The sequence below is a fragment of the Arachis hypogaea genome, chromosome 1 (genome assembly GCF_003086295.3).
Source record: "Arachis hypogaea cultivar Tifrunner chromosome 1, arahy.Tifrunner.gnm2.J5K5, whole genome shotgun sequence".
NCBI classification, from domain to species: domain Eukaryota; kingdom Viridiplantae; phylum Streptophyta; class Magnoliopsida; order Fabales; family Fabaceae; genus Arachis; species Arachis hypogaea.
This window is the reverse complement of record NC_092036.1, coordinates 54,340,160-54,364,349: the sequence shown is the minus strand read 5'-3', so window position 1 is coordinate 54,364,349 and position 24,190 is coordinate 54,340,160. Positions and strand designations below refer to the sequence as shown.

The 24,190-nt window shown below is 37.6% G+C and overlaps 2 protein-coding genes across 3 annotated transcripts in view; both read right to left on the bottom strand.

Annotated features, from left to right (window-relative positions):
- The window catches only part of LOC112727198 (uncharacterized), a 29,477-nt gene extending 17,982 nt beyond the window's left edge, over positions 1 to 11,495 (bottom strand). Inside the window, exon 1 of the mRNA XM_025776901.1 lies at positions 11,295 to 11,495. Within this exon, the coding sequence (XP_025632686.1) occupies positions 11,295 to 11,495 (201 nt within the window). The remainder of the gene's footprint in view (positions 1 to 11,294) is intronic.
- Positions 11,496 to 15,546: 4,051 nt separating this feature from the next.
- LOC112804284 (protein STICHEL-like 2) lies at positions 15,547 to 21,240 on the bottom strand. 2 transcript variants are annotated; one of them, XM_025847541.3, is made up of 8 exons: positions 21,110 to 21,240; positions 18,831 to 20,461; positions 18,532 to 18,751; positions 18,193 to 18,378; positions 17,877 to 18,092; positions 16,890 to 17,544; positions 16,210 to 16,262; positions 15,547 to 15,859 (listed from the first exon to the last, which is right to left on the bottom strand). In XM_025847541.3, the coding sequence occupies exons 2-6, from the start codon at positions 20,406 to 20,408 to the stop codon at positions 16,916 to 16,918; spliced, it is 2,829 nt and encodes a 942-aa protein (XP_025703326.1). In that variant the 5' UTR covers positions 20,409 to 20,461; positions 21,110 to 21,240; the 3' UTR covers positions 15,547 to 15,859; positions 16,210 to 16,262; positions 16,890 to 16,915. The 2 variants fall into 2 exon arrangements, with proteins under 2 accessions (XP_025703326.1, XP_025703327.1); XM_025847542.3 differs by lacking the exon at positions 21,110 to 21,240 and adding an exon at positions 20,850 to 21,032.
- Between the last annotated feature and the right edge of the window lie 2,950 nt (positions 21,241 to 24,190).

Sequence of the window (24,190 nt, the reverse complement as noted above, 5' to 3'; positions counted from 1 at the left end):
AGAATCATCATACTTAACTAGGAGAATCAATGACACTATCTGGATTCTAAGTTCCTAAAGAAGCCAATCATTCTGAATTTCAAAGGATAGAGTGAGATGCCAAAACTGTTCAGAGGCAAAAAGCTAAAAGCCCCGCTCATCTAATTAATACTGATCTTCATAGATGTTTTTGGAATTCATTGCATATTCTCTTCTTTTTATCTTGTTTGATTTTCAGTTGCTTGAGGACAAGCAACAATTTAAGTTTGGTGTTGTGATGAGCGGATAATTTGTACGCTTTTTGGCATTGTTTTTAGTATGTTTTTAGTATGATCTAGTTAGTTTTTAGTATATTTTTATTAGTTTTTAGTTAAAATTCACTTTTCTGGACTTTACTATGAGTTTGTGTGATTTCTGTGATTTCAGGTATTTTCTGACTGAAATTGAGGGACCTGAGCAAAAATCTGATTCAGAGACTAAAAAGGACTGCAGATGCTGTTGGATTCTGACCTCCCTGCACTCGAAGCGGATTTTCTGGAGCTACAGAAGCCCAATTGGCGCGCTCTCAACGGCGTTGGAAAGTAGACATCCTGGGCTTTCCAGCAATATATGATAGTCCATACTTTGCCCAAGATTTGATGGCCCAAACCGGCGTTCAAAGTCACCCTCAGAATTTCCAGCGTTAAACGCCGGAACTGGCACAAGAATAGGAGTTAAACGCCCAAACTGGCACCAAAGCTGGCGTTTAACTCCAAGAAGAGTCTCTACACGAAAATGCTTCATTGCTCAGCCCAAGCACACACCAAGTGGGCCCGGAAGTGGATTTTTATGTCATTTACTCATCTCTGTAAACCTTAGGCTACTAGTTTTCTATAAGTAGGACCTTTTACTATTGTATTTTCATCTTTGGACGTCTAGTTCTTAGATCATATCTGGGTAGTTATATTTGTTCTGATGCTATCTTAGATCACTGGAAGGCTGGCCATTCGGCCATGCCTAGACCTTGTTCTTATGTATTTTCAATGGTGGAGTTTCTACACACCATAGATTAAGGTGTGGAGCTCTGCTGTACCTCGAGTATTAATGCAATTACTATTGTTCTTCTATTCAATTCCGCTTGTTCTTGTTCTAAGATATCACTTGTTCTTCAACTTGATGAATGTGATGATCCGTGACACTCATCATCATTCTCACCTATGAACGTGTGACTGACAACCACCTCCGTTCTACCTTCGATTGGGTGAATATCTCTTGGATTCCTGATACACGATGCATGGTTGATCGCCTGACAACCGAGTGCTCGCCTGACAACCGAGCCAGCCATTCCGTGAGATCAGAGTCTTCGTGGTATAGGCTAGAACTGATGGCGGCATTCAAGAGAATCCGGAAGGTCTAACCTTGTCTGTGGTATTCTGAGTAGGATTCAATGACTGAATGACTGTGACGTGCTTCAAACTCCTGAGGGCGGGGCGTTAGTGACAGACGCAAAAGAATCACTGGATTCTATTCCGGCCTGATCGAGAACCGACAGATGGATAGCCGTGCCGTGACAGGGTGCGTTGAACATTTCCACTGAGAGGATGGGAGGTAGCCACTGACAACGGTGAAACCCTTGCTTAAGCTTGCCATGGAAAGGAGTAGGAAGGATTGGATGAAGACAGTAGGAAAGCAGAGAGACGGAAGGGACAAGCATCTTCATACTCTTATCTGAAATTCCTACCAATGAATTACATAAGTATCTCTATCTTTATCTTTATGTTTTATGCGTTTATCACCATACCCATTTGAGTTTGCCTGACTAAGATTTACAAGGTGACCATAGCTTGCTTCATACCAACAATCTCTGTGGGATCGACCCTTACTCGCGTAAGGTTTATTACTTGGACGACCCAGTACACTTGCTGGTTAGTTGTGCGAAGTTGTGTGATCACAATTTTGTCCACCATGGGGTCTTTACCTCTATACATTCTGTTAATTTCAGAAGTCATTACTTGTGAATCACTGAACACTACCAGCTTTTCAACCCCCACTTCTTAAGCCGGCTTCAGGCCAGCGAGTAAGGCTTCGTATTATGCTTGGTTGTTAGAGGCAGAAAATTCAAATCTCAAGGACAGCTCTATATGAGTTTCTTGGCCACTTTCTAGAATGATTCTGGCCCCACTTCCATTTTTATTTGATGACCCATCTACGAATAGGCTCCATGTAGTCGGATCTCCTGGCTTTCGGTGTATTTAACGACAAAGTCGGCAAGGTATTGCGACTTGATTGTTGTCCGAGCTTCGTACTTTAGATCGAACTCGGACAGTTCTACTGCCCATTGTAGCATCTAGCCTGCCAAAGTCTGTCTTTTGCAGGATATGTTTCATTGGCTGGTTAGTGCGGACTCTGATGGTGTGAGCTTGAAATTAGGGTTAGAGTCGTCGAGACGTAAGAATAAGGGCATAGTTAAACTTCTCTATCTTTTGATAGTTCAGATATGCCCCTTGCAAGGCTTTGTTGATGAAATAGATAGATTGTTGTCCCTTTTCTTCTTTCCGTACCAGGGCGGATGCTATGGCATGACTTGCCACTATTAGGTATAGGATGAATTCTTCTCCTTTTATAGGTCCGGCGAGTATGGGTGGCTGCCCCAAGAAGGCTTTGAAATCTTAAAAAGCTTGTTTGCATTCTTGGGTCCACTCGAATTGTTTGTCCTTCCTTAGGATTGAGTATAGGGGGAGTGATTTCAAGGTTAATCCTACTAGGAACCTGGATAGAGCTGCTAACCACACATTTAGTTGTTGGACCTCTTTAACACATGTTGGACTCTTCATATTGAGTATTGCTTGGCACTTGTTTGGATTTACTTCTATGCCCCTTTGGGTGAGCATAAAGCCTAAGAACTTCCCTACTTCTACCGCAAAGGTGCATTTCGAAGGGTTTAACCTCATTCCATGCTTTTTTATGGTGGCGAATACCTCAGAGAGGTCGGACAACAGTGTCGTGCTCTCTATGGTTTTGACGAGCATGTCGTCTACGTACACCTCTATGAGTTTTTCTATGTACACTGACGAACGGATTCTTGCGTGGTCTAGAATTTTACAAATAAGCTCTCGTTGAAAGTATAGCTTCTAAACCAACAAAAATTCTTTCGTACAAAAAACTTGTTTGTCACTAAAGCAAACCCAGTAAAATTTATAACCGAAGTATTTAAACCTCGGGTCGTCTCTCAAGAAATTGCAGGGAGGTATGATATATTATTGGTTATGGAAAAGTATCTTTTGGGTTTTTGAAAGGTTTGAACAAGGATTTAGATGGCAAGAAAATAAACTAATAACTAGAAAAACTCTTGGCAAGGTATAAGAACTGGAAATCCCATCCTAGTTATCCTTATCAGTTGTGATGAGAATTGTTTATTGCTCCCACTTAGTTAACCTTTAATAAATAAAGGAAAGTCAAGTGGACTAATCAGTTTGATTCCTCAAATCCTAGTTAACTCATATGGAAAGACTAGCGTTAGAGGAATCCAAATCAATCAGCAAATTCCAATTTTCAATCAGCACCGAGTTTGATAACTCAAGTGTCACCAATTACTCAACCAAAGCCAAAGAGGGAAAAATCCAAATTATTTATATCATAAATAAAAGAAAGCAATCATAAATCTGAAATACCTCAAATTATATTAAATATAAAATCAAATCTAACATGAGAATTCATAAATCAAAGTAATAGAATAAATAAAAATAGAAGAGAAACCAAAGTAAAGGAACATTGAACCTGCAATGAAGAAGGAGTAAACCTAACCTAAGAGAAATCCTAAAGCTTAAAAACTAAGAGAGAGGAGAGAGCCTCTCTCTCTAAAAAACTACATCTAAAACTAAAAATTATGAATAATGACTGTTGTCTCCATAAATGGATGCATTTTCCCACTTTATAGCCTTTAGTATGTGTTTTCTGGGCCAAAAACTGGGTCAAAAATAGCCCAGAAACCGCTCCCACCGATTTATGATACGTTCAGCACGCGGCAAAGTCATGTGTACGTGTCGCCCACGCGTACGCGTGGATTGAGTTTTCTCCAGGTCACGCGTGCGCGTTGCCTATCTTCAAGGCGTTATGGTAAATTACTTATCATTGCAAAGCCCCGAATGTTAGCTTTCCAGCGCAACTGGAACCGCATCATTTGGACCTCTGTAGTTAAAGTTATGGTCGATTTAGTAACAAGAGGTCAGGCTGGACAATTTTAGCAGTTTCTTCAGGTTCTTGTATTCCTTCCAATTTTGCATGCTTCTTTTCCATTCTCTAAGCCATTCCTACCTGTAATCTCTGAAAACACTTAACACACATATCACGGCATCGAATGGTAATAAGAGGAGATTTAAATATAGAAAATTTAAGGCCAAAGAAGCATGTTCTCAATGATAGCATAAAGTTAGGAAGGGAAAATGTAAACCCATGCAAATAGTATGAATAAGTGTACAAAGGCTTGATAAAAAAACCACTCAAATTAGCACAAGATAAACCATAAAATAATGGTTTATCAATCTCCCCACACTTAAACATTAGCATGTCCTCATGCTAAGCTCAAGAGAACTAAAAGAGTGAAGATGAATGGTAGGATGTATGAAATGCAACCTATTTATATGAATGCAACTACATGAAAAATGTTTTTACCTACTTGGTTAAAAGTAAACAAATCCTTCAAGAAGAAATATGAATTGGATCTCACTAATTCAAATCATAAAATAAGGTACAAGTATTGCAAAAGAAAATAGCCCATGAAAGTCGGGAACAAGGAATCGAGCATCGAACCCTCACTGGAACTGTATACACTCTAATCACTCAGTGTTTGAGATTCGATCTCTTGGTTCTCTACTAATCTTTTTTCTAAGACTTGCTCTTCTTCTACCAATCAACATAAATTTAATGCACAAATACACATATCAAGAGGTCTTTTGAGGGTTGTAATGGGGTTAGGGTCAAGGTAGGATTGTATTTGGTCAAGTGGAATAAAATTCAAATCCTTGATTAACCTAAACTTACCACTTAGCCTAAGACATTCCATGTAATTACAATGCAAAATCTAACTGCCCATTAACTGTGTTTACCACATATTCATGCATCCTAAATTCAAGTACAACTCATGTGCATTGATATTATTACTTAACTTGGGGCATTTTGTCCCCATTTTATTATTTGCTCTTTTTTCTTTTCTTTTTCTCATCAGTTTTTTTCTTTTTTTTATTTTGTTTTTCTTAATGCATATGGTTAAGATATTGCATGCATGAACATGTTCTCAATATTTTTTCACATTTTCAGAAAATTCTAACATACTCAATTCTCAAACCAAATGTTTCCAAACCCAATTTCCCCACACTTAAATCATAAGCACTCTCACTAGTCTAAGCTAACCAAGGATTCAAATTAAGGATATTATTGTTTTCCGCTTAGAGTTAATGATGTGCTAAAATAAAGAACAAATGGGGTAAAATAGGCTCAACTTTGGTTTGCAAAGGATAATGAAAGGGTAAGGCCATATAGGTATGTAAGCTCAGTGAAACAAAGGCCTCAATCATATAAGTGCATGCATACATTAAACAATGGAAATATAGAATCAAGCAAGACAAAGATCATAATTTTAGAGAGAATAACACACATCAAAAATAAAATATTGGTTGATAAAATACAACCAATCAAATAGGCTCAAAATCTCACCGATTTTGTGTGTTCGAGCTCTAAACCATGTTCCAAAATAAAATTCTTCAAACAAGTTTAACAAAAATTTAATTCAAATTAGTGAAATGCTATAAAATATTTTTTTGAAAAAGAAAATTATTACTTCAACCAAGCAGTGGTAGAATATGCACAAAGTCTAATTATAATGCAATCAAACATGCAAATGCAACAATGAACTAACAAATTAAACATTGGTGTTGAGAAAGGAAATAACTAACCCACGGATGTCGGTATCGACCTCCCCACACTTAAAGATTGCACCGTTCTCGGTGCATGCAGAGATGTGTAAGTGAAAGGGTTGCTCCAACTGATGCTTTTTCTCCAAAGATGGTGCGGCAGACTTGTTTATTGCTCCAGTTAGAAACTTTTTCTTTTCCCTTTTGGTGGCCATCCTGAAAGAAGAGAAAAAAGAAAGGGAAGGAACCCACAAGCAAAGATATGAAAAGAAATAAAACATATGTGGGATAGTGTCAGATAATAAGGTTCTCAACTATATGGTAGCTGCAACATGTAAGTGAGAAAATAATAGAAGCACAGGGCATGTCAACTAACTAGCAAACAAGTCAAGGAGCACCCAAAATAATGCAAGAAATATGCAATAGTTGAGCAAGAAAAGTGAACACCAAAGAAAAGGATAAAGAATAAGAAAAGAAAGGGAGAAGAAAAGGAAGAAGAAAGGAAGGAGGAAAGAATAATAAAGGAGAGAAGAAAGGAATAAGATGGAAAACGGGACGCGACGCGTACACGTCGCTCACGCGTACGCGTGGGTGAGCAAAATCACAAATGACGCGTAAGCATCGGTCACGCGTACGCATGACCACTCGTCGTGCTAGACGCGCGAGGCCAGCCCCGCGCACGCACAACTCCATGTTTGCTTCGCGCTGTGGCCAAAATTGCATGCGACGCGTGCTCGTCAGGCATGCGCACGCATGGATGACCATAAAGTGAAAGTGACGCGTACGCGTCCCTTGGGTGAATTTGTGTTTCCAGCACGATGCCAACGCCAGGCCATCACAACTTTCGGCCAAACACCTTTTTACGTCGATTTTCAGGGCCACGCGTGCGCATCAGTGATGCGTACGCGTGGTTTGCCAAAAACTGCAATTGACGCACACGCGTGGAGTACACGTGCACGTGGTGTTGTTTGTGCATAAAGCACACTTCCTGCACAGCTCCCCCGTAACTTTCTGTCCAATTTTTCAAATTTTTTTTCTTTTTTTATGCAATATTCAAATGAAGATGCAAACTATATGTACTAATAATGAGAAGAGTCACTTAAAAAGAAAACTAAGAAGAGAGAAAAGAACGATCATACCATGGTGGATTGTCTCCCACCTAGCACTTTTGGTTATTGTCCTTAAGTTGGACATTTGGTGAGCTCCTTGTCATGGTGGCTTGTGCTTGTACTGATCCAGGAATCCCCACCAATGTTTGTACTTCCAATAGCCTCCGGGATCCCAAATTAGGCGTAAAGAGCCTTCAAGCAAGTTGAAGCAAGTGACAAGGCCCCAAGAGTGTTGATTTCTAGACTGAATTCTGGGGTCCCAAACTTTGCTTTTGCACCCGTCTTTGTGTTGATCATTATTGCTCCAACCGAGTGGCAAGCAACTAGAATTCTCACTGAAGCGTCCAAACAACTTCCTAGACCCATTCAATTGAGTTCTACACCAAAACTTACACTTCAATTTGGATCATGCAACCATACTGAACCTTGCTTGACAACTCTTCCCACTAAACATCTCCCTCTTACTCTTAAAGCCACAAAGAGCTCTAAGTTGACCATCCGTCTCTAGTAGCCCATATTCAAGTGGGAAAGTAAAGGTCAAGGATAAGAATTTTACCCACTTGAACGTTGTGTTGAACGGTAATGGCCTTAGAAGAGGTGTTTCTAATGATCTTGCAAGATCCACTCCCGTGTGCTCTTCCATTTTAACCTCTTCCTCTTGGTAGCTTTCTTCCAATTCAATCTCCTTTTCATTGCCTACCAAGGGCATGGGAGGTTGTGCTTCTTCTTTTTTAATCTCCATGTCAAGTCCAATAGGAGAGGATTCAATTGTAAATAAGGATTCATCAATGATTGAGTCAATCTCTTGATCAACCTCTTCAAAGCCTTCAACCAGGCTATGCCTTGGAGGTTGTACACCCTCCTCAACATCAATTTCAGACGTCTTTGAAGGAGGCTCTATAACTTGATGTTACCATAGAGGTTCAGCATCTCCTAAGTCTTCAACCACATCTTCCTCTTCAATAATTACGGCTTCCTCCAGTTGTTTTAGCATAAAATCGTACTCCTCCTTGATGATTTCCTTTCTATGAAAACTCCCTTCAACTACTCCTTCATCATCAAGGATCTCTCCTACCTCCACATCTTGGGCCTCCTCTTGCTCTTCTATAAATAAGGCTGCGTGTAATCGATCTATCGCGATTGCATCCCTAAGACGATCCCTTCTCTATTGTTCCATGTCCATAGTATAACTAGGATCATCTTGCCTTTGGATTGATGGATGTGGGTGCTCTTCCATGGAGGGTGGTGATGGGATGGAGAGATCATCATGTGGTTAAAAAGGAAGTGCACTAGAGCTTGAGAGTTGAGTATTCGAGGTAGAGGATTGGTCCATGCAGGATGTAAGAGCTTGAAGAGTAGAGGTGAGAGTAGTGATAGAGGCAAGTGTGGTATGAAGCTCTGTTTGACCTTGGTGAATAGCACCAAGGGTGTTGTCATCCAGTGGAGGTTGGGGTGGATAGGAGGGTTCATTATTTTGGAGAAATAGTGCATGGTAGGAAGGTGGTTCTTCTTGGTAAGGGCATGTAGATGGTAAATATTGAGGTGGCGGCTCATGAGAGTAATTGTGCTGGAATGGGGGTGGTTCTAAGTATGGTTTATAAGGTGGATAAGGGTTAGGGTCATATGAGGGTGTTTGGTAGTAGGGGGCTTGTGAGTTTGGTGGTTCAAACCTATGTTGAGGAGGGGGGTCATAGGCATATGGTGGGGCTTGTTGGTAACTACAAGGAGGTCCACCATATCTATCATCTTGGTACGCACCTCGGAATGGCTCTTGACTATAATGATTTGGTGGAGGTTGGTTGTCACGAAGAGGTTTACCATAACTATTGTCTTGGTATACATCATAGAGTGGTTGTTGGTTATAGCGCATTGGAGGGGGTTGTTGCCAAGAGGGTTGATCAAATCCTTGTGGCTCCTCCCATCTTTGATTCTTCCAACCTTGATGCTTGTTCTCATTATAGCTTCCATTCCTTACAACAACATTGGAACCAAACTTGAAACCAGAGAGGTGAGAATTCATAGTAGCTATAGAAAATAAAAACTAATAAAAATTAATGAAAATAAACTCCTAAAACTAGAAACACTAACAAAGAAACGAAAAAGCAAATATTTACAATAACCAATAATAAGGCACACGTTTGTAATTCCCCCTCAACGGCGTCATTTTTGACGAACAGATTCTTGCATGGTCTAGAATTTTACAAATAAGCTCTCGTTGAAAGTATAGCTTCAAAACTAACAAAAATCCTTTCGTACAAAAAACTTGTTTGTCACTAAAGCAAACCTAGTAAAATTTATAACTGAAGTATTTAAACCTCGGGTCGTCTCTCAAGGAATTGTAAGGAGGTATGATTTATTATTGGTTATGGAAAAGTATCTTTTGGATTTTTTAAAAGGTTTGAACAAGGAATTTAGATGGCAAGAAAATAAATTAATAACTAGGAAAACTCTTAGCAAGGTATGAGAACTGGAAATCCCATCCTAGTTATCCTTATCAATTGTGATGAGAATTGTTTATTGCTCCCACTTAGTTAACCCTTACTAAATAAAGGAAAGTCAAGTGGACTAATCAGTTTGATTCCTCAAATCCTAGTCAACTCCTATGGAAAGACTAGCGTTAGAGGAATCCAAATCAATCAGCAAATTCCAATTTTCAATCAGCACCGAGTTTGATAACTCAAGTGTCACCAATTACTCAACCAAAGCCAAAGGGGAAAAAATCCAAATTATTTATATCATAAATAAAAGAAAGCAATCATAAATATGAAATACCTCAAATTATATTAAATATAAAATCAAATCTAACATGAGAATTCATAAATCAAAGTAATAGAATAAATAAAAATAGAAGAGAAACAAAAGTAAAGAAACATTGAACCTGCAATGAAAAAGAAGTAAACCTAACCTAAGGAAAATCCTAAATCCTAAAAACTAAGAAAGAGGAGAGAGTCTGTCTCTCTAAAAAACTACATCTAAAACTAAAAATTATGAATAATAAATGTTGTCTCTATGAATGGATGCATTCCCCCACTTTATAGCCTCTAATCTGTGTTTTCTGGGCCAAAAACTGGGTCAAAAACAGCCAGAAATTGCTCAATTTCTGATATGTCCAGCACGCGGCAAAGTCACGCGTATGCGTCGTCCACGCGTACGCGTGGATTGAGTTTTCTCCAAGTCACGCGTGCGCGTCGCCTATCTTCACGGCAGCTATAGCAAATTATACATCGTTGCGAAGCCATGGATGTTAGCTTTCCAACGCAACTGAAACCGCGTCATTTGGACCTCTGTAGCTCAAGTTATGGTCGATTTAGTACCAAGAGTTCAGGCTGGACAGCTTTAGCAATTCCTTCAGTTTCTTGTATTCCTTCCACTTTTGCATGCTTCCTTTCTATTCTCTAATCCAATCCTGCCCTGTAATCTCTGAAAACACTCAACACACATCACGGTATCGAATAGTAATAAGAGGGGATTTAAACATAGCAAATTTAAGGCCAAAAAAGTATGTTCTCAATCATAGCACAAAGTTAGGAAGGGAAAATGTAAAACCATGCAAATAGTATGAATAAGTGTGTAAAGGCTTGATAAAAACCACTTAAATTAGCACAAGCTAAATCATAAAATAGTGGTTTATCATACACCTCCATGAATTCTCCTCCATATTGATGTGCTTCTCCGCCCTATCTTAAATTTCATCTAGAGAACCTCGAATGTCACTTGGTAATTGACTGGGATAATGGCTCTTCTTTGAGATCGTTGAATAGTCCCATGATTACAGCTTCAGTGGGTAGGCTCGAGATTTTCAAACACGCTTTGTTGAACCTTTCCATGTAGTCGCATAGGGTTTTCTCGATCTCTTGTTTGATTCCTAACAAGCTCGGTGCATGTTTTGGTTTATCCTTCTGGATGAAAAACTTGGTCAGGAACTTTCGGTTACCGATCTGGGAGGTAAGGTGTCGAACCACATCATGGCCACCTTAGTTAGGGTGGTCAAGAATGCTTTGCAGCGGGTAGCATCCGAGGCACCTACCGGGTACATTCTGCTCTTGAAGTTGCTGAGGTGGTGCCTGGGATCAGTCGCCTCGGGGGTTTTAAAGTTTCTTGGTACTTTGGCTCGCAAGATCTCTTCAGAGAATGGGTCTTTTTGCCCGAGAGGGTTGTTTTTCGATCTATCCGGCTAGTTCGGCTTCGGAGATCGGTCTCTAGCTTTTGGAGCTTTTCCTCTGGCTTCTTTCGTCGTCCTACCTCTCTCGTAGCTCTCGTTCGTCCTCCCGCTGTCTTTCTGCCTAATATTCGAGTTATTCTACCCGATCTCGCTGACTTTGGACAAGCCCCAGTATTTCAGCTGTTTGAGCGAATTCTTCTTCCTTGAGATGACGAACTTCCAAACGGATCCGCCTTGGTCAAGGGTTAGCTGTTGGTCTTTCTTATTGCGGACCTTGTGGTTGGGGTGGTGGTGGTAGTATAATGGCGTTGCCCTCAGGTTGGGGCTCACATTCAGATTCGGATGCCGTATGGCCATCTTCATGCTGGTTGTCTGCCATTGTTGTGGGATAAATTCCAAGTTCCCGACAACGGTGCCAATGTTCCAAGGGTTACCTGAAACGTTGATTTGGGCCTGAATGTGAGGTCCAGATCCCTTTGTAGGGCAGCGTCTAACTTGTTGATGCCGAGGTGCCGCCTGTCCGAGTTTCTCGTGAGGAGGTGGGAGGTGGTACTTACAAGAGACTCCAATGCTTAAGTTAGCAAGGGCTTTAGGTAGGTTTTTAGTATATTAGAACGTGAGTTATATCTAGGGGGTGCCAGTGTATTTATAGTAGAGTTTGATGACCTCCTTGGTGACAGTAATTCCATCTTATCTTATCTTATCTTATATCTTGGGAGTTTGTTAGAGTCTATCTTTTAGAGGAGATAGAGATTTAGTCACGGCTTCTAGAAGCAGTGACCTGCCATGTTGGATAAAAGGAGCTGGGCTCCTGGGTCGGTGTCCGACCTCTTCAAATAGGTCGGGTAACACCTCCTCAAAGAGGTCGGGTAGGGGATGAGAGACCACCTTCCATGGTTGGTCCTTTCATCCTTATTGGGCCTGACTTTATGTTTGGGACAGAGTATGAACACCTTTTATCTATTTAAATGTCCTATTTTAAATTTTGCATATATATTCACACTGAATTAAACTTTTAAAATGCCAATCTAAGACACTTAAAAAAGATAAAAATAAATAAAAAATAAAAATGATGGAAAAATGATGGTAGCTAGGAGGAGGATCAGGAAAGGTTACAATAGATGGCTATGCGTTATTTCAGAGACCTGTTTTACGAAGAAATAAGTAATAGAGAGTCCATCAATTGTGTGAATTCCTTTCCGTTAGTCACGGAAGAAATAGTTGGGGAGTCCCTAAAAAGTCCAAGCGCAGAGGATATCAAAAGAGCATTTTTCAGTATAGGAGTCTACAAAGCACCATAGGAAAATGGAATACCAATCATTTTTTATCATCAAAATTGGAATCAAATCCATAGGGAGGTAGAGGACGTCATCTACAACCTTTGTAGAAACCCGGAAGCTATTAAGCGGTCAATGGAACCATGATTGTCCTAATTCCAAAAGTGGAAAAGCCGAAATTCCTCAACCAATTCCGGCCAATCTCCTTGTGCAATGTTCTTTAGGGCTCTCCAAGATTCTAGTCACGAAGATGAAACCTTTCCTTCAGGATCAGATATCTCTGTTCCAATCCAGCTTTGTGCCGCAAAGAAGCATACATGATAATATGGTGATCGTTCAAGAGATGGTCCACTCCATGAGAAGAATGAGAGGTGAAAGAGGCTATATGTCAATTAAAATTGATCTCATGAAGGCGTACGACAAGTTGAGTTAGATTTTTATTGAGGGATCGCTGAAAGAGTTTGGTATCTCCCAGAACTTGAGTGACATAATTATGTAGTGCATCAAGTCTACTCAACTCTCCATTCTATGGAATGGGCAGAAAACAGAGTGTTTTAACCCCTCCAAGGGAATCAGACAAGGCGACCCAATTTTCCCGTACATTTTTGTTATTTGCATGGATAGACTATCGCATATGATTTTAGAAGCCGTGGAGGAGGGGAGCTGGAAACTGATGCGAGTAGGCAGAAATGGGCCACAAATCCCGCACCTAATGTTTGCTGAGGATATAATCTTTTTCACAGAAGCAACCACAACCCAAATAACCAAGGTCCTCAAAGTCCTTCATGATTTGTGTGGAGCGTCAGGACACCAAGTGAATAGTGCCAAGACAAGGATCTACTTCTCCAAAAATGTGATTGTTTAGACTCGACAAAACATAACAAGTATTAGTGGCTTCTCTGAAGTCAAGGAGAAGAGCTAATTTCAATTATATAATTGATAAGGTGAAGTCTAAGCTACAAGGGTAGAAATCTAGTTGTTTATCCATGGCTGGAAGAGTGACTCTGGCACAATCTGTTCTAGGTTCGATGACTCTTTACCCATGCAACACCAACAAATTCCTAGGAGCACCTGCCGTGATATTGAGAGGGCTCATGACACGACTACCAGAGGAGTGCATATGGTTAGCTGGAACAAGATTCGCTCCCCCAAAGGCAGGGTGGATTGGGATTCAGAGACTTAAATGTTGTTAATGAGGCCTTCACAATCAAGAGAGGTTGGTCCTTATTGCGAAATTCCAACTCTTTATGGGCCAGGGTGCTAGTTGGAAAGTATGGGAAAGGGGCTAATCTGCTAAGGGAAATCATCGTAAAAAATTCTGATTCTCAGCTCTGGAGAAACTTTATCAAAGTTTAGCCATCTAGTAGGAGATGGGGAAAGAATTATTTTTTGGAAGGACGAGTGGATTGACAAAGGTGTAAAGCTTCAGAATTGAGCATCGCCAATGATTACTCAAGAGGAGGATTAGAGTGTTAGTAAGTATGTGGACAGAGGAGGAAACTGGGATATTAGCAGACTCGACAGTCGACACTCTCCTCCCTAATTACCATGTAGAGAAGACGGGGAAGATAGAATTATTTGGAGACCTAGTCCGAGAGGAGAATTCTCAAATCAAAGCACACATACAAAGCTCTTATTAATAAACAGACTGACAATGATCAAATATGGGATTAGAGAGGAATGTAGCGAGACAAGATTTTCATATGGCAAGGTGCGCACAATAGCCTCCTAACCCAAGGAAGAACAGCTGTGTGGACAACAGGGAATAATCCCCTCTGTATGTGGTACAATGCAGATGCAGAGGTGGAAACTCTTATTCATGCTATAAGGGACTGTCCCAAAGCTTCTGTCATCTGGGCTTCATATGTAAACCAATTCTTCAGCCTGAGCATTAATGACTGGATTCATTTAAACCTAGCAAGAGACGTTGGAGATGGAAAAGCTTCTTCATGATAACTGCTTGGATGATGTGGAAATTTCGAAATGAATATACTCACTTGGGAGGAATGATCCGGAGAGAATCATGAAGATGAGAATTAGAATGATGGTGGATGAGTGTTACGGGGTCACTCAGGAAGAAAAGAAGGATAACTCCCCCTCTGTTAGGCTTATAAAGTAGAAGGCCCTGCCGAAAAACTAGTTGAAGTTAAATATTGATGGAGCGGCAAAGAGGCAATCCTGGGCCAGCCAGCAGTGAAGGTGTGCTCAGAAATGATATTGGAGATTGGATCTAGGGGTTCACAAAAAAGATGGGAATGCAAAAGCCATTGAAGTTTAAATTAATGCTATCAATATGGGGCTTGAGATAGCATGGGAAAGAGGAATCGGACAGATCATAGTGGAGACAGATTCTAAGAGCAGTGTGGAATTGATCCAAAACCCACCGGAGACCCACCTTGAGTTGACCCGACCCATTCGCTGAATTAGAAGGATGATGGGGAGGAACTGGGATGTGAAGGTGATCCATGTGGTGCGTGAAGCTAACAAAGTGGCTGATGGTCTAGCAAATTTTATTCTGGATAGTGAGGAAGAAAAAGAGTTCTTTGAACACGCTCCTGGAGTTGAGTTTAATAGTTTATCACTTTTGCTGATAGTTCAGTGGTTCTTCAACCCCGAAGAGTGTAGCTGTGTTTTCCTTTTCTCAATGGCCTTAGGGCCTCTTGTTTAAACGTATGCCAAATAATGAACCCAGACTCGAATGGGTCAAATCTATTTAACTGGAAGCCTAAAAAGAACTAACCCATTTCCACCCTTAAGTCAAAATAAAAGTAACATCAGTCAATCACCAAAAAAAAGTAACATCAGTAACCAACCGAAAAAGAAAAACTACTATTCTATCGACAAAGTTAGAAAATTGAATATTGGATGACCGATAATTTTGTTTTCCTATCTAAGGCCCAACCGCCCAAGGAATCAATCTGTCTAATTCTTTTGTATGGACTTGGGGTTAATTTTATTTAATGGAGTTGACAAAATACGTCATCATAGCATGGACTATAAAGTTTAAACTTTAATCCAATGTGATGGCTCAGGCATTATGCGAATTTGCAAAGATCCCCAATGTACATAGAAGTCTCCAACAAATTTTTCACTTTCCTATTTCTCCAGACTATGAAAGCATAGCAACAATAGATAAAGAAATTAAGTTGTTATTACTTATTAGTGATACGTGTATGCCAACCTTATATAGGTTTTTAAATTGAAGCAAATAGATCAGATAGAAAATAGATGAGGAGATATGTAACAATCCTAATGAATAGGAAACTTAGCTATCTATCTACTTGTGTTGCGTTAACTTCACCCTATGCTCTTTGCAATGTGTATCGCTACTCACAAAATTTTCCAAGATATGTAACGCATGGAAGCTCTTGCTGCAAGGTGATAAACTCGTCAGTTACTCGGTCGCGGTGTCCGAGTTTTGTTGCTTGAGTACCATATCCGTGCCTGACAAAAAGAACACTTAACCGTGAGAATATAGGGGGAAATGGGAAAAAGAATGCACCACATTTATGATAAGATGCACTCGCATTGTTTGATTCATGAAATTGTGTATGGAGTTTGTAGTGTGGATGCATAATTGAATCATTGTGATGAGTTTCTATGCAAGTATGATGCATGGAATGAGGTGCTAGCTATATGCGAAAGCTATCAAAATCATAGCTACGATAACTAACTGGTTTGTTTCTTAACTACCATAGCTAGCATAGATCATGAACTCAAACCATAACCTTAACAACAGAAGAATGAATATTTTATGTCATGTAATGGTTTCTAAAAAACCCTGAAATCCATACCTTCCTTGAGTGTTGCAGGGTCCTCCAGAGTAAATTTGAATGAATAGTGTTGGCTGAAAAAGAGAGCAGATTTTTTATAAGTGTTTCAGAAAAAGCGCAGCCAAAAATTTACCCAACATCCTTACAAAAATTTCAGGATTTAAGCAATAATAGTTTTCGTTAGAGAACATAGTTAAGAAGGAAAATAACTCTCTTCTCTTTCTAAGATTTCCTTCATCACTTTCCGATCAAAAAGAATCTTCTAGTTTATGTAATACCTTGTATGGAAGAATGATAGTTGTTTACACATTAAGTAACTGGACTATAGTACAGTACAACTATCATGTCACTAAAGAAAATATACAAGGAAACAAAAATAAAAGAATATTATTTTCCACAGGGAAGTTACAATGATCTACAGCCCAAATGACATTCTTACTTTATGCAGAACACTGATGAATAAGATGAACATATTATATCAACATTTAAAATCAGCTCCATCTTAAATGTAACTTTTAGCTGATTCTATCGAACTACCACAGATAAAACTAGATAAATATTCAGTGTCAGAAAGTTTAGCAAAGTAAACAGCAGCCCTGGCAGTCTAGCACTATATAATTCATGCAGTTTTGCAGTCCGTTACTAAGATCCAAAATGATGATTTAAGGAATATATGATGATTAAGATGCGAAACAACGTACTTTTCCTTGGTGGCTTGACACAGTTGTTAGAGTTGTGGGGGATAAACATAGTGGCTTGAGAAAACAAAATCCTTCTGTTCCGATGCATGCGATGAATAGAATTTCTTATGAAGCCAGAAGGTTCGAGGAAAACACTTAGATTGATAGTCTAAATCGATGTTTGACGAAGGTAAATGGGCCTGATTGAATTCCTCTTCCTTAAGAGAATCAGCTCTAGAACATGAATTCCTTGGAGTCTCTTGAGTAGACATATTCAAGAATGTCTTCCCCGAGCTTAGCAGATTACCTTCGCAACTTCTCAAAGCTGCTACAACATCAGGTAGTGGCACCCGAGAACCAAAGTCAGAGGAACAAGTTAGAGTCTGATCTTTCATCATAGGCTTCTCAGAAGTTTGATCAGCATAGTCTGATTCGCTTCCTTGGTCGTCAGAAGGCATCGATTTCCGTAGAATTCTTCGGGAACAATTAAAGAAATTGAAAGATGACCTCTTTAGTCTGGCATACCTAGAAGCTGTGGCACAAGGTACGTAATTGATCCTGAGCTCAATGTTGCAACCCAATATGATCTGAAGGTAACTTGCGATCAGTTTCCACGACTTCTCGGCTCTAGCTACACTGTCACGACGGTGGAATTCCAACTCAGCAGCTGCAAGGCCTGAAAATTGGAACATTCTCCATTCATTAATTAGTATGCAATTTACTATGGAATTTACATCTCATAGTAGACAAGAATAATTCTCTTTTCTTTAAACATTAAAGCAGAATAAATAATGACAGTACTGGGAAATATGTAATCCACATAACATAGTATGTTCAAGCATTATAGAAGCATATTATCAAGATATGGTAAAGAGAAAAAACTTAAACTTTCTACATAAACAAACATAAAAGAAACTAACCACATGGTAGGAAGAGATTACAATATGATGCCATAAATTTTGAAGATGGTTGGAAAAAGAAATCGTAGCTACATGAGTGCAAATGTACCTTGATTGACACAAAGCGAAGATAACTTTCCCTGCTTCCTGAGAAAAGCCTTGAGCCGGCTCGATTGGCATATCTCTGTAGCTTTATACCATATGGAATCCAATGTTCTTTTCTGATCCTCTTGCAATCCTAATCTATATGACTTTTCATCACATTGACCTGTAGCAATATTCTTCAAGCTCTCCCCTGTTGATGAAGTACTACAGAAATCACCATCTGTATCCATTTGAAGACAAGCTTAGAGAAGAAAGTTCAACAATATGAAACCACTCCAATTTTGCCAACACCATATAAGGAAGGGAAAAGTCAAGCTCACCTCTATTGGTAGCACCTTTCAAATACAACTTGTCATCAGTTGCATCAGCAGGTGGATATTCTTCGGCACTTAATTGTAGAAGCGCTGCTGTGAACCATGTTCTTTGATTCTTTGAAATTCTCAATTGCTTCTCTGTTTCTGAAAGTACTTTTAACGCATGACTCAATTTCTGCATGTCTGCTTCAGCTAAAACGAAGAAAACACCCCGTCAGAGACCCTAGAAATAAGATAATGAGCAGCATAGAGTGCTCAATGGGAAGCGCAGGCATTAATGGCATTAGAAGTTAAACAGCCAATATATACACTCAAAGCTAATAATTATACTCTTAAAGCACTAACAGGTTTGTCTAATCAAGAATCTTCTTCTGATTTCGGAATCACCGACTTCAGACTTCCCTGCAAGAATATCCATAATAAGATTTGCAAGCTGTGATACAAGTTGTAATGGATCTATCCGCGATCTCATCAGCTCCCGGGCTCTTATAACTGTATTTGAAGTGTCAGATGACAAAGCCAGGTCCAACAAGTCAAGCAATTCATCATCTGAAACGACACCAGTCTGCAGAACAACAAAGGTCTCAGGAAAAATGAAGAAAGTTTGAAAAACATACATGTATGGAACAAAGCATGATACTTACGAGCTCATGGGCTAAGGTAAGTGTGATTTTTTTACCAAGCAAACTCAGCTGATCAAGCATCATTTCTGCATCTCTAAGAGAACCACAAGATTTAGCAGCAATAAAATCCAAAGCAACTTGTTCAAAATCAAGACCTTCTTCAACACAGATTTTTTTTAATCTGCTCGCGATATCAACATCTTTAATCTTCGGAAAGTGATACCTCTGAGCCCGGGAAACCACACTTCGAGGAAGGTTATCCAAATCAGGGGTGATCATCACAAAAACCACATATTGAGAAACATTATCTAGGCTATTCAAAAGAGTAGCCCATGTTTCCCCGTTCAAGAACTGGCACTCATCGATAATGAACACCTTAAAGCGTGACGAAACCGGAGGAATACAAGCACTCTTAATTAGGGACTTAACCTTGTCTACATGGTTAATTCTCAAAGAATCCACTTCCTTAACATCTTTACTTCTTCCAGAAAAGAGCGAAATACACTCTTTACACATACCACATGGCCTTTGCACCTCAAGGGATAGGCAATTCAATGCCGCAGAAAATATCCTAGACGCAGATGTCTTTCCAGTACCACGGGGACCATGGAAAAGGTAAAATGATGTTATCCTTCCACTGGAAATGGCCCCCATAAGTGACCTTCCAACCACATTTTGCCCCACCAAATCACCAAAAGATTTTGGCCTAAATTTCATTGATAAACTTCTTGGAGTTTCCAAATTTGGACTACCTCTGCCACCTACGTTTCTTGTGCTTCTGCATCCATAAAGATCAGTCTCATTAGCTTGCTGCAATAACAAAGGAAGATCTTCTACTTCAGAATGATGATTTGATTCTCTAAATCTTGGTGATTTTGACCAACAACAGCTTATTCCACATCCATGTAGATTATCCAAAGCATCTTGAGTTATTCGTACTGAAGCACTATGAGCTGAGAGAGCATCACCAAAAGAAAGGTGTGGACTACCTACATGGCTCACAGTATCACCTGTTACTTCAGATGGTTTAACTTTTGTAGTCCTGCGCTGCGACTTTCGGGTTTGCTTCAAGTTATCTACCCTCCCTAACTGCGAAGATAAATAGCACAATTCCCCGTCCCTCAAATGATTAACAGATGGCACCTTGCCAGCCAGATCCAACCCTCTACCTCCATAGTTGCTACTACAGCTTTCACTCGGTGATTTATTCCCAACAATGCCTTGCTGATAAGCATTAGAATAAACTAGCTCGTCGTCTCGCTTTGTTTCATGGCAGGATATCCCATGATAGTTCCTCTTAGAGTTCAAAAGGCCACAATTCAGCTCAAGATCAGCAGTATCCTGCTCTCTATGTCCCTTGAATTCTAAAGTCTTTGATCTAAAACCATCATTGTTATCACTAGAACCGCATGCATGAGAAGCTTCGAGGAAGTGCAGCGAAATGCCATTGTTGGAACCGTTTTCCCATTGAACATTGTCAATCAAAGGAGAGAGCTTGTTAATGCAGTTAGTTGATGGATCCCTCAGTGACCTCACCCTCCTCAGTGCCACAAGAGTTTTGGAAATTGGAATATCAACTGAATGCCTTCTACCATCCATCACTCTATTACTCTTACACAATCAAAACCCTCCAAAAATAATGCAAACTCAACCTACAAGCCAGAGAATAGCATCAAAAACATAAAAGAAAAGGGATAAAAAGGAGTACTTGATTTTAACCAGACAATAGTACTTAAAAATAAACAATAAAACACAACAGAATGAGGAGGTTTTGGGGTTAAAAATAATTTTTTTGCATTGTTGCTGATTTTTAATTAATGTACTTCATCTTCAAATCTGAGTCACTATCAAACCAAAGAAATGAGAGTAACGGTTAGTTTCTGAATGTGCGCTTTGCAAGACAACTCTCCAGGGGAACACATTATCACACGCAAATTAAACAAACAGAAGAATATAAAAACCAAAGAAGTACCTTCGATCAAAAGAAAAAATATTAGAACGCCACTACAGCATTATAAGTCTGGTTTTCTAAATTCTAACCTGTATAGCGCAATGTACTGGTTTCAATCCCCGTAGGAACAAAGGACAACTGGGAACGAAGTCTTAAGAGAAGCTTGAGTGTTCAAATTTTGACACACATGAAGAATAAAAATAAAAATAAAAATTGTTGGAGATGGAAAGTGGAAACAGACAATGCCAAACGGACAAAGGTTGTGAAAAAAAATATAATAAATAAATAAATAAAAATAGATTATATAAACATATAAAATTATAGTAGAGTATAGAGCATTAGAGCGAACCTTAGGAAATGGAAAGAAACATGTTGTTGGAAAATGAGAAAGAAAAATTAAACCCGTTGGATGGAGTAACGTAGAAAACGGGGTGTTGAAAAACACGAGTCTTTGAAAGAAAGAGTGGGGTTGGAGCCTGGTGTGTAGTTACTTACTTACCAGTACTTACTACTAGTTAGTAGCAGCTCAGGGTGAGTGGTGGTGAGTAGTAATAATAATAAATAGTAAACGATAGAAGATGGATAGAAGGTGGATGGAGATTAGAGAGGATAAAAGTGGAAAGAAAAGAATGGGATGGTCAATGGTGGTAAAATGTAATAAATGGCAGCGGTTGTTAAGCATGACATGGGGGTAAGTGTTGCTGTGTCACGGACATCTAAGCGCTCAACATGTGTCCATTTCTGTCTACAAACATAGCCCCGACTTGTTTTCTTCGTGGGAAAAGTATTGTTTTCTCTCTCATTTTATACCAAGCTTCTTTAGCCATTCTTAAGTTGAGCTAATTACTAATTCAGTTTCTCAAAAAATTCTCCAAAAAATGTTAATAATAAAATAATTTTTAAATAATTTAAAAATATAATAAAAATAATAATTAAATATTATATTTTATAAGTAATTAAAAAAATTGTATTTAATAAATAATTTATCTATCTTATCTAAATTTTTGTAATAACAATTGAGTAAATATTTAAAATATGTAAAAGAAATCCAGAAAAAAATTTGATTTCTCATGTTATATTTAGAAAAGAGATTAAGAATGAGAGACAGATTGTGAGATAAAATTGAGAAATAGAGACTTAAATTTAGTCTCTGTAATGTGTTTAGTATAAAATATAAAATATTGAGTTATGTCTCAGTATTATGTTTAGTTTAAAATAAGTATAAAGACTAAGAGATAAATATAAAATTTAAAAAATTAATTAAAAATATTTTTGAAAAGAAATGTTAAAAAATTTTAGTCTCCATTTTTTGAAATTTTAGTCCCTATTTTTTTAAAATATTGAAAATACTGATGGAACTAAAATTTTAGTTCTAATTGCTAACCACTATACACAATATTCAATATCAGTCTCTCCAATCTTAATCCTAATTCAAGAAAACAAACATAGCCTATTTTTTTTTTAAATTTTGGTCATTCGTAATAAAAAATTAAAAAAATTAATTATTAAATTTTGAGAATAAAATGCTCACAAAAAATTGCATCAAAATATAATTTTTAAAATTTTTGTTAGCATATATATTTAATATTTAGTTCTTTTGTCGTATTTTTTAATTTTTTAAGGACTTAGTTGTCTCTAACATTTTTTGAATTATTTTTAGTCATGATGAAAATTTTCAGGTACCATTTTGATAATTTAATCTATTCAATTTTTATATATATGTACTATTAAGTTGTTAAAAAATTAGTAAAAAATATATTTTTATTTTTAAACATATTTCATAAATTTTTAATAATAAAAATAAAAATATTGAAAAAATAATAATACAATAATATGATAATACTCTAGTAATCCAAATAATAATACAATAATAATATTATATTATTTTTTTCTCTTGCGATTCGAGTTCGACTCGTCAAAATGAGACTAACCACGGAAATCAGAATCTGAAATTAAGGTTCATAGAGAGTATCAAGACTTTTGAGATGAGATGGGAGTGTGGTGAATAATTCAAACTCTTTTTAGATGTATTTTTGTAAATTATTTGAAATTTAAAGGTATAAAATCAAAGTTAGTAGTTTTAAAATTTAATTAATTTAAAAGGATAATTTTGTCTAATATAAAAAAATATTTAAATTTTTTTGTAAAATTAAATAATAAAATATTTTTATTTTTATTATAATATAAGAATATTTTAATAAAAATAATAATATGATATATATTTAAAATAAAAAAATTAAATACTGGCTTAAAAAATATAATTTACGTGTTATGTTTTAATTTATTCACATTTTTTAATACATGTACGTATGAATTTATCGTCGTACCAAAACAAACACTTTTTATTTTATCGCGTATTTTTTTTTTTCTTGATTTCCCTTAAAATTTATACGGTTAAACCAAATTTATATTTAATTTTGCCAACTAGAAAATAAGATCAAAAGATTCAATTCTTGTAAGGATTGTGGAATATATAATTGGGATCGATCAAAAAATATAATTCACTAATAATTAGGAGTACAATTCTTCATTTTAATAATAGATTTGTTTTTCACTTAAATAATTTGCTTCTTGTTAACCCCTTGTAAAGTTGCCAGATGAAAAATAAATATATTTTCAATAATATTGATAATCACTTACTCTATATCCGCTAGTATTTAAACTTTTATACATTAAAAAGAGAGAAACCAAAAAAACAAGACCGAAAAGTGTGGTGATTAATTGGATTGTATAGTATTTTTCAAAAAAAAATTATAAAATTAAAAGTACACGATAGATATGTGCTGTAATAATAACAGTATAGCACCTTAATGTTTACCGTGTCAAAAGGGTTTCAGATATCAGAACTTAGAAGCCTTTGCTTTTGCTATGTTTTGTTTTGTTCTGTCAGCATCTGTGGCCTTTTGTGGCAGAGACAGAAATGGATGCAGTGTGGCGAGACTGAGAGGGTGGAGACCTTTTGGTAATTTCAGGTCATGAAAACTTCAGTTAATTTAGTTAAAGAAGGAAAGCTGAAATTGTGGTCGGCTAACGTAGCGTTTTGGTTCCAACAGTGCCACACCACTTTTTATTTTCTCCTCGTTCTGATCCTTTTTTCTTGGTACAAAGCGTTGTTGGCAACTTCTTGTGCTTAATACATGGAAGAAATTTTGATGTCTATAAGTGAAAAACAAGCAAGCTTCGTAAACTATGATAACATGGACACTCACTGATGCGAATATGAGATGTGATATGATACCTAACACAATAATATACGAATTTTAAAATTTTATAAGTATAAAATATAACATATTTTTTGATTTAATCGTAATTATATTTTAATATGTTATTGATATTAAAATATAAATTAATTTTTTAAATTATTTTTAATATTTTATTTTAATTATATCATATTTTTTGTTTTAATAAATAATAATATATATTATATATA